The 10,561-nt window shown below is 45.1% G+C and overlaps 1 protein-coding gene across 1 annotated transcript in view; it reads left to right on the top strand.

Moving 5' to 3' along the window:
- The window catches only part of AP3D1 (adaptor-related protein complex 3, delta 1 subunit), a gene marked incomplete at its 5' end in the record, with an annotated part of 28,499 nt that overhangs the window by 4,602 nt on the left and 13,336 nt on the right, over positions 1–10,561 (top strand). The window contains 11 exons of the mRNA XM_009077165.1: positions 795–934; positions 1,183–1,256; positions 3,025–3,074; positions 5,177–5,226; positions 5,634–5,682; positions 6,459–6,604; positions 7,651–7,799; positions 7,888–8,118; positions 9,537–9,768; positions 10,144–10,289; positions 10,423–10,560. Coding sequence (XP_009075413.1) covers positions 795–934; positions 1,183–1,256; positions 3,025–3,074; positions 5,177–5,226; positions 5,634–5,682; positions 6,459–6,604; positions 7,651–7,799; positions 7,888–8,118; positions 9,537–9,768; positions 10,144–10,289; positions 10,423–10,560 — 1,405 coding nt within the window. The remainder of the gene's footprint in view (positions 1–794; positions 935–1,182; positions 1,257–3,024; positions 3,075–5,176; positions 5,227–5,633; positions 5,683–6,458; positions 6,605–7,650; positions 7,800–7,887; positions 8,119–9,536; positions 9,769–10,143; positions 10,290–10,422; position 10,561) is intronic.

Here is a 10,561-nt window from a genome sequence, read left to right as displayed (position 1 = left end):
AGCAGCAGCACAGTAATTTGCAATTACTCTGTATCATATCCGCGTTCTCACTCCTATTCAGGAGGTGTTGGTGTTTCTCACTGCACCAAAGCACTTGTTTCAGGAGCTCTGTGTGTGGGGCATTTCTGTGATCTCCACTTGATTTTGTTCTGCATTTAGAGAGAAATTTAACTGCAAGTACTGGATTAATTTATTGTGGGCATGGGAGATGCATCTTCCAGGGACTGTGTTGTTAAAGAATGCAAAACACAGACATCCCTTATCTGCAGACAAGGAGAGAAGGATTGCTCTGTGCTCCAATTCCCAGCCTGGTTCCACTAAATAATTCCAAACTGAGACCAATCACTTTAGAGGCTGAGCAGTGAGAGGGAAGAAAACGTGTCCAGTCTGATTGTTTAAGGGCTCATTATATTTTGTGCTCTGTTTAAACGTGTCTAAATAATGCACTTTAGAGAATGAAGTGTGTTTGGAGGCTTTCTGTTGGGAGATTATTGATTGAGGTGTTGTCTGTGTCCCACAGCCAGGTATGCACAGTCAAGGGGAAGGATGTTGCAGTGTCCCAAAGCAGATTCCAAGCCCACTGATACATTAGAAAACAGCCAGAATTCCATAAAATCCTTTCTGTTTGCTTTTGCATCCTTGTGTTTACACCACTACCTCAGAGCTGGGAACGAGGCCAAATGTTCAGCACAGGTCTGAACCTTCAGCTGCTTTTGCTCTGGGGGTTCTGCACCAGAAACTTCACTTCCTGTTAAGGCATTGATGAGATTCCTGCTTTCCTCCTTGTTTCCCAGGAGTGCAGTCTGCTGCAGTCAATGTGATCTGTGAGTTGGCTCGACGCAACCCCAAAAACTACCTGTCCCTTGCTCCACTCTTCTTCAAGTTGATGACATCATCAACCAATAATTGGGTTCTCATTAAAATTATAAAACTGGCAAGTATCCTGCTTTTTGTTTACAGGGTTTGGGGTTCTCATTCAGTCACCTTGGGGTGAAAATGGATTTCTTGCTGGGAGGTTTAGTGGCCATTAAATCTGAACAAAAAGGACTCAAGAATGTCTTCTAATGTTTGTGAAATACCAAAGAGAAAAATAGGTTAATATAACTTGTTTTAAATCATGGTTAGGTGCTGTTTAACTGCAGCTATTACATCACTTTGTTGTCTGCACTTCTCTTTGAATAGTTTGGTGCTCTTACTCCATTAGAACCGAGATTGGGAAAGAAACTGATTGAGCCCCTGACCAACCTCATCCACAGGTATGTGTGACAGAGTCTGCTGGGTTCACTCAGGACTGGGGGGTGCCTGGGGGTGGGGCAGTACCTGGGGCTGCAGCTCTCAACTCTTTCTGAGTTTCAATATATTGCCTTTAAGTACCAGAAGATAATCACATCAGGACTCTTTCTGAAAAACCTGAGTGAGGTAAAATGCTTTAAAGGAAACTTTGTGTCTGGCTGTTAGCATGACTTCCTCCAAGACTTGTGTGAAAATTGGAGCAATTTATTCCTTTCACTGCATTTTAAGGCAGAGATGACTGGAGGATGTATGAAAACCCTGGCTTAAAAAAGCCTCAGCTGTATCTTTGCCTCTCCTGTTCACCTCACACATTTGATTTCTGGTTTCTCTGGAAGTGCCTTACCCCCCGAAGCAGTGTGACAAGGGAGTACGTTAACACCCGTTCTCGTGCCTTTGGCAGCTCAGATGTGTTTGGGGAGAGGTCCTGATATTATGTGACCTAAATTTTGATTAGATAAAATTGAAGATATTTTCTCGTCCTTTACTAAAATCAATTTGGAGTGGTTTTTTGTTTGCTTCTGAACTGAAATCAGGAAGTAGATGCCTTGTGGGGAATACATGTATTCTTCCAGTTAGGAAAAGGGAGTGTGATCTTATGCAGGAGTTGTTAAATGCAAAGGTTTATTTCTCTTCAAGATGATAAATGGGAATGAGTGTGTTTGGAACGGATATCCCTGTAGCCACGGGTGCAGTTGTAGCCAAACAATTCCTGTGTATCCTCCTTGTTTACCTTTTAGGCAGGCACAGAGCAGCTTGGCAGCCAAATACCTGCTGAGGGGTTTGCATTGGAAACACAGAGATACAATTCACCAGAAAAAGCAGGAGGATGGACAGCAATTCACTCTTGCCTCTACCTCCTCTCCCCAACTCCCACCGTAGTCATTCATTTCATTAGCTATGAGAACTGAATCCTTTTTGGTTTGGTCTCCAGTGAGACGTTTTGGATCTCACAGCACTTAGCATGAGTCAAACCACCCTGACAGCTGCCAGGAAGGCTGCACAGGGAGCAGCAGTGATGGTGTTGGGTCTGAGCATGACAAGGTCACCTCCCTGGTGTGCTGAGTGACCTTCCTGCTGCCTCCAGAGCTGTTTGCTCCTTCCCTGGGCATGCCTTACTGCTGGAGTCTACTCCCTTTGTACTTGGAAGGTTCACTTTTTCCCTCTAGTGTAACTCAGGGCTTGTAAGGACCTTTGCAACCCTCAGAATTGCACTGTCTGTGTGTTCAGCTGGCAAAAGTCATCTTGAATTTGAGTTCTGGGGGAAATCAGACATTGGAACTGGGTTCCTGACTCCCAGGGATGAGCAGTGTGTACCTGCACAGCAGAGTCTGCTGCTGGGACACGACTCATGCGCCTGGAGAGAGACCTGAGGTTCTCTGTCTGCTTTATCATGGATTTCTGACCTTGGGCAGAGGATTTAATTTGATTCTGGGACAAGATTTCTTCAGTGCTCTGTTACTGGTGCTGAGGTTTGAGTAACTGCTTCCTTCCTCATTCCTAGTGACACTGCTCTTACTTGCTACTTCTCCAAGATTTCTTTTTTATCATTCAGTTTAAAAATTCTTCCCCCAACAGTTTGTGAGAATCATTTCCTGTCTCTGTAGGGATATGAACAGAATACTGGTGATTTCTTGTGACATTAAAGGTGTTAACTAGCTCTAAGATGCTGCTGACAACTCTTGAAAATGTGCTGGTTTATTCCTTATTTGAAATCCTTGATTTCTGTTTCAGCACCTCAGCCATGTCTCTCTTATATGAATGTGTGAACACAGTAATAGCAGGTGAGAACTGAAACTTGTAACCTAGAAAAACACATGATGAACTTTGCCATCAGTTAACACCATCTGTGACCCTTTTTTTTTTTTAACTGAATGTATTTTATAGAATAATAGAATCATAGTATGTTACAGAATCCTTGATTTCTGTTTCAGCACCTCAGCCATGTCTCTCTTATATGAATGTGTGAACACAGTAATAGCAGGTGAGAACTGAAACTTGTAACCTAGAAAAACACATGATGAACTTTGCCATCAGTTAACACCATCTGTGACCCTTTTTTTTTTTTAACTGAATGTATTTTATAGAATAATAGAATCATAGTATGTTACAGGGTTGAGATGGACCTTAAAGGTCATCCAGTGCCACGCCCTGGGCAGGGCAGGGACACCTCGCAGCAGAGCAGGTTGCTCAAGGCTCATCCAGCCTGGCTGTGAAACCCCCCCACGGCCGGGGCAGCCACAGCCTCCCAGAGCAACCTGTGCCAATGTCTCACCCCCCTCACAGGGAAAACTTCTGCCTAACATCTAATCTCAATTTCTCCTTTGAACACACGCACACACATATACACATATATATGTGTATAAATACATGTTATGCTATATATAACTGGAATAAGTTTCCTGGCAAACCTTTAGTTCCTGTGGGACTGAAATCCTTTGGTGTCAGTGGATGAGGCACAGTTAGTACAACTGTGTAGTGGTTGCTAAAGGCTGAAACCCAGTGCAAACAATGAAGCTATTTACATGCAACCTCCTAAATGTTGCTACAACTACAAAATATACCAGCAGCAGCAGAATTAAGACTGATGCCTCTTTGGCAGAGTTTTCTTATGTGATGATGGATCAGACTCTTTTTAATCCTGCAGCTTCACAGCTTAAAAACTTGGTGTAATTCCTTAGAGGAGGTAATTACTAACTTGCAGTTTGAGTTTCTGGGGAAGGGATGTGAACTCCATAACAGGGAAGGAGAGAGGACCAAAGCCAAAAAGGATAACACAGTATTCCAGCTCAGATGTGGCACTTTTCTTATCTGCATGGAGCAGGAGGTTCTTGTCGTCCATGCTTTGACCATAAGCCTCTCTCCTGTAGGTACTCGGGGAGTCATTCAGGGCCTTGCTGTGCTGGGTCAGTTCAGAGAGGGAAGGGTGGTCTCTCACTCCCTGTGTGTACCTTCATTTCTTCAGGGGCATGTGAGATGACATGGTGGGAGGGAAAATTAACACAGAGGGTATTTCTGTTGTGGATGAGAGAGTGTTTCCCTGAGATTCAGTGGGGTGATGCTGTGGGACAGAGGGGATTCACCTACCCAGGATGCCTCAGGGCCTGTGGTGTCACACAGAGTCAGGACATGAGCCCTGAAGCTCTGTGCCTGCACCAGAGCAGCACTGGCACCTGCCAGCTCTGGGCATAGCCCAAAGTGACACTGTTCAGCACACCTCTGCAGTGCAGCTCTGAGGGGTTACAGAGAGCCAAATGTCACTGAGCTCAGCACTGCTCAGTCAGAGCTGAGATGGCCTAGGACACGCTGTGTGATAGCAGCAGTTAACAGGGGAGCTCCACCTTTTCTGCCCTGGGGCTGTGTGCTGCCAGAGCTTTAAAATGTCCTGTGTCCTCAGCAAAGGGGCCTGATTTGTGCTGTGAGTCTCTGGTTGGCTTGATTAAAGATACAATCTAATCACGCTGAACTCCAGGATCCATTGCTGCATCTCATTGCATTAGCAAAGTGCACACTTGAAAACTCAGCTGTGCAGTGGCTGCTGACGTGTTTACAGCCCTGACTGCTGTGTGATGTCAGTGAAGTGAACCTTAGTGAGAGCAAGGCAGACTGAAAAGCAGCTGTGACCTGGCTCTTCCAGCACGTTTCACCTTTATGCTCTTTTCCTGCCCTCTTATGATTCCTGTTAAGGTCTGTGAAACTACAGATCATGTCACAACCTTCTCTCCTCCCTCTGTGCCCCCCAAAAGTCCAAGCAGACAGACAAACAACAAAACAAAATGGCACCTTTCCCTGGGAGCTGAGCTAGGTGTGGGCCTTTAGGTGTTGTGTTGTTGCAGTCATGTGGAGCACAGCAATACTGACTGGAGTTTGTGCTTCTGTGTTCCAGTGTTGATCTCTCTGTCCTCAGGGATGCCCAACCACAGCGCCAGCATCCAGGTACCACCCTGGCTTGGAGGGGTTGGGAGTTGTTTGTTGTACTCTCCTGTGGGATCCCAAGGGCCATGGGGTTATGTTCCTCTGCCAGAAGTCACAGCAGTAACTCCCTGAAGTGCTCTCACTCAGGTGCAGTCGTGCACACTGAAGCATTTCCTATACAAACTCTCTTGCTGCTTTCACTCTAAAATGCAGATTCTTCTCATTTAGAGTTTTCCCAACTCTATTCAGCTCCTACTATCAATCCAGTCATACAGGGGTTCCTTCTGTTTGGAAGTCTGTTACTGCCACAAGACTCACCTCGAGGCTCTGGGTCTTGTACAGACACTTCCTTGTGCATTGAGTAAACTTTCTAGAGAGTTATTTGAACTGAGAATTGTAACCAACGTGATAAGGTCTTTTTTTTGCAGCTCTGTGTTCAGAAGTTGAGGATATTGATAGAAGATTCTGATCAGAACTGTAAGTATGGTGCTTGTCTTCCTGAAGCTCTTGGCACCCAAGCCCTGGGGAGACGCTGCAGGCAGTGAGCTGTCTCTGCACACAGCTTGCTCAGGCTTGTGGTGCCCAGTGTGCTGTAAACAGTCACTGGGGGTTTCATGGGGAAATAATTGTTGATGGTGAACACTTCTCTATAATGATAGTTTTTAGAACAAATGAGAGCAACGTTTACTGCTGTTTGTGGGTTTGTAAAACTGAAACAATTCTTTCCATGCTCTGGGGGCTTCCCTTTTTATAGACTTGGAAAGCAGTGGAGGGTACTCAGCAGTCTGAGCATAGTAGTAAAGTGCAAGAATGTTGACTTACTTTAGTGACTGTGAAGACCACTGGGAAATGCTTTTATGTGCAACTCTTTTTTTCCTGCCATCTGAATGTTTCCCAATGAGAACAGGACTATGATACTCCAGTTTGAAAGCTGTGTTCATCCCAGGATGCCTGTTTTCAAAACACATAGTTTTCTATACATTAAATGCCTGTTTTAAAATCAGTGACAGAACTTGAGGTACAAGAAGACCATGATGAAGAAGATACATGCAATAACATGTCTGTATGTATGGGTTATGAAATTACAGACCATAATTTGTGCCATCTGAGACCATAAATTTCTCAAAAATGCTTCTCATCACAGAATTGTATTCAAGTGTATTAAAGTTGGTTTCACTTGATATTAAGCTTTCATGCTCAGCACAAAACAGTGTTTCTATATTTGGAAAGAAGTTTTATTTTGTCTTTCACAGTGAAGTACCTTGGACTGTTAGCTATGTCCAAAATCCTGAAAACACACCCCAAGTCAGTTCAGTCTCACAAGGATCTCATTCTCCAATGTCTGGATGACAAGGATGAGTCTATCCGGCTCAGAGCTCTAGATCTCCTCTATGGCATGGTATGTTCCTGCATTTATTTCCTCTCCAGCCCCTGTGACCCCTTAGGAAGGTGATGTTTAAGAACAGCATACAACATTCTCTGCCCCTCTACCCAGCAGAGTTATGATAACAACTCCGATATATTTTCTGGCATTTCTGACAAGTAAAACATCTGGCACCACACAGAGGGCTTTAGAGACTTGCATTCAGACTGGAAGATATTTCTCAGTCCAGACACTGTGGAAATGATCCACTTTGAAATGCTCTAATTCCATTGGATGTACATGAGTCTTAAATTTGTTTCCTTTGTAAGCAAAAATGTTTAAAACCTAATTTTATTAGTCTGGCAGTAGAAGATTCATTTTCTCTTGGATTTCTATGTTGCTGCTGGTAGTTTCATAGTATGTTAAGGGGTTGGAATGGACTTTAGAGATCATCTAGTCCCAACCCCCTGCCCTGGGCAGGGACACCTCCCACCAGAGCAGTTGCTCAAGGCTCATCCAACCTGGCTGTGAACACTGCCAGGGCTGGGGCAGCCACAGCCTCCCTGGGCACCCTGGGACAGGGTCTCATCACCCTCACAGGGAAAACTTCTGCCTAAGATCTAAATTTCCCCTCTTTCTCATTTATCCCCATTTCTCCTTGTCCCTGCAGTTCCTAACCAAGAGTCTTTCTGCAGCTTCCCTGTAGCCCCTTCAGATTCTGGAAGGTTGCTGCAAGGTCTCCACACAACATTCTGGAGGGCAGTGGGCAGGGGCACCTCCCACTAGACCAGGTTGCTTAAGGCCCCATCCAACCTGGGTCCAGTTCTGATCCTCACCTCTCCCACGGCATGGTCTTGTGTAATTGTGCTGTCTCTGCTTTAATAACAACACTGAATAGAGATGAACAGGTTCTGTTTTGGGTTGTGAGCAAAGCTGAGGCCCAGAGAGGTGGTTCTGCTTTCTTGTTAGCATATGACACAGGTCCAGCAAAGAGCCAGCAGCTGCTTAACCTGGATTAGAAGGACTTGGGAGTATGGGAAATGGCTTAATTTTGATTCAGCCCTTTACCAACCCTTGAACAGGTATCAAAGAAGAACTTGATGGAGATTGTGAAGAAACTGATGATTCATGTGGACAAAGCTGAAGGGACAACGTACAGAGATGAGCTGCTGACCAAAATCATAGACATCTGCAGTCAGTCCAACTACCAATACATCACCAACTTTGAATGGTCAGTGCTTTACCTGCCAAGTTTGAGAACACCGCAAGGTCTCGTGTGCTTCTCCACTGACCCCACTGCATCCCTTCCTTCCCTGTAGGTACATAAGCATCCTGGTGGAGCTGACCCGGCTGGAAGGCACTCGGCACGGGCACCTCATCGCAGCTCAGATGTTGGATGTGGCCATCAGAGTGAAAGCTATCAGGAAGTTTGCAGTGTCTCAGATGGCAATGCTGCTGGACAATGCTCACCTCATAGCCAGCAACACACAGAGGAATGGCATCTGTGAGGTGCTCTATGCTGCTGCTTGGATCTGTGGGGAGTTCTCAGAGTAAGTGCAGATACAAAGCCTCATGTGCTGTGAGTGGCAGCTGTCAGACAAAGGTTTTGGTCACTGAAATGTATATTTGAGAGAATAATGGTTCAGGATATGTACATTATTGCTACTGAACTCATTGCTTCTATCCTGCTCCCTCGCCCCACAGACTCCTCAGCTCTTTCTAGCCAAGACATTTTGAATATCTGCTCATTTTTTCTTGTATCTCCAGCCTTGCTCACTTGTGCAGGAAGCCATAGTAGTGAATCATAGAATCCTCAGATCTCCTGAGCTGGGAGGGACAAGGATCATCAGTCCAAGTCCTGCCCTGCACAGGACACTCTGGCACTCCACCCTGTGCCTGAGAGCATTGGCCAAACACTCCTGGAGCTCTGTCAGCCTTGGGGCTGTGCCCACTGCCCTGGGGAGCTGTTCAGTGCCCAAACACCTCTGGGGGAAGAACCTTTCCCAATATCCATCCCAACCCCCTGACACAGCTCCAGATGTTCCCTCGGGTCTGTCCCTGGTCCCAGAGAGCAGAGCTCAGAGCTGCCCCTCTGCCTCCCCTCGGGAGGAGCTGCAGACCCTGAGGAGTCTCCCTCAGTCTCCTCTGCTCCAGCTGAACAGCCCAAGTGTCCTCAGCCTCTCCTCAGCCCCTTCCCATCTCCATGTCCCTTCACTGGACACTCTCTAATAGTTCTATATATTTCTGATTTTGTGGGTATAAGCTGTTAGATCTCAAGACATTGAAGGAACTCCTTAATCATTAAGTCTATCCCCATTTATGTCATAGGAACATGTCCAGTCATCATGTCTGAATCAGTTTTTGCTCTCTTCCCTGTTTTGCTCTTGTTGAAAGTTTTTCACAGAACTTAATCTTTCTGGAAATTAGAAGTTGTCTTCTTTTTGGCTCTGAGTTTCTCTGTACCCACAGTAGCACAATTTCTAATATTCTTGTACCAACGTGATCTTTTAGCTTTAGGTAGTTTTGTGTCTTGGTTGAGTGTACAGATACACTGCTCAGCCAGCTATCATTTTGGTAGGTTGGACATGTGTGGTACTGTAGTCTCCTCTTATCATCTGTTTGGTGTCTCTTTCAATAGCCACTCTGAACTCTGACTCCAGTTTAAATTCACCAGCAACAGTGATACATCTCAGATCTTCATCTGGTGAAAATAGTTCTGCAAAACCCCTATAGATAAGAACCAGAAGACATACCCTGCTTTTTCAGTTTGATCACATTTTTACTTTGAGAGAGCTTCAGTTTTCAGTCTGTAATAGACCAGTAACTTTTTTGTGCATCTTCCCCATAATTGTGAGCCGATAATTTTGAATAAGAGCATAAGATTTGTGCAAACAAGTCATCTAAGTTCCTTTGTGTATTAAGTGCTGCCTGCTGGATTTTACTTTGCTGTTTTTCTCTGTCCTCACAGACACCTCGAGGAGGCAAACCAAACCTTAGAAGCAATGTTGAGGCCTAAAGTTACAACTCTGCCAGGCCACATCCAGGCAGTCTATGTTCAGAACATGGTGAAGCTCTATGCATCCATCTTGCAGCAGAAGGAGCTGTCTGGGGAGAAGGAAGCAGCTCAGGAGATCACCCAGATGATGATCGAGCGGCTGCCACAGTTCGTACAGAGTGCGGATCTGGAGGTTCAGGAGAGGGTGAGGACAAAATTGCTTTGGGATTTATCATGCCAAGTCTCTCATTTCTCTTGGAGCTTGGCTGTGGTTTTCTGTGGCCATGCAGGTTTTCTGTAAGCTGTTATCAGTGTCAAAATGCAAACCTTATTGCAGCTTGATGCCATCTCTGAAGGCTGCGAACAAGAGCTTCACTCCAAACAATTGAATTGGCACATAAGAGAGGCTTAACACAGATTATTTTTTTTTACATGTACTCCAAACCTGCAGTTTATGCTGCTCCTCTCAGTTCCCTTAATGGAGTAGAACACTTACCTTCTGCTGACTTTCACTGCAGTTGGTTGGTTTGGTACGGTTTGTTATATTACTTCTGAAATTACTTCTGCTTTTTTTTTTTAGGCTTCTTGCATCTTGCAGCTAATAAAATATATTCAGAAGCTACAAGCAAAAGAAGTTCCTGTGGCTGAGGAAGTAATAGCTCTGTTTGCTGGTGAGCTGAACCCTGTGGCTCCTAAAGCACAGAAGAAAGTTCCTGTCCCAGAGGGGTAAGATTCCTTCTCTCTCCCAAAGTCTTATTTAAACTTTTAAGCTCTTAAATAATAAAGCAAAGTATCTGATGAGACACTGAAATACTCATGGGTACTGAGTCAAGCTGTTTGTTTACTGCAATCCTCCCAGCCTGGACCTTGATGCCTGGATCAATGAACCTCCATCAGACAGTGAGTCGGAAGATGAAAAGCCCAAAACAATCTTCCATGAGGAGGAACAAAAGCATTCCAGACATAGACAGCCAGAAGTAGATGAAGAGGAGCTGGCC

The sequence above is a fragment of the Acanthisitta chloris genome, unplaced genomic scaffold (genome assembly GCF_000695815.1).
Source record: "Acanthisitta chloris isolate BGI_N310 unplaced genomic scaffold, ASM69581v1 scaffold23626, whole genome shotgun sequence".
Lineage (NCBI taxonomy): Eukaryota > Metazoa > Chordata > Aves > Passeriformes > Acanthisittidae > Acanthisitta > Acanthisitta chloris.
This window is presented reverse-complemented; position numbering and strand designations above follow the sequence as displayed.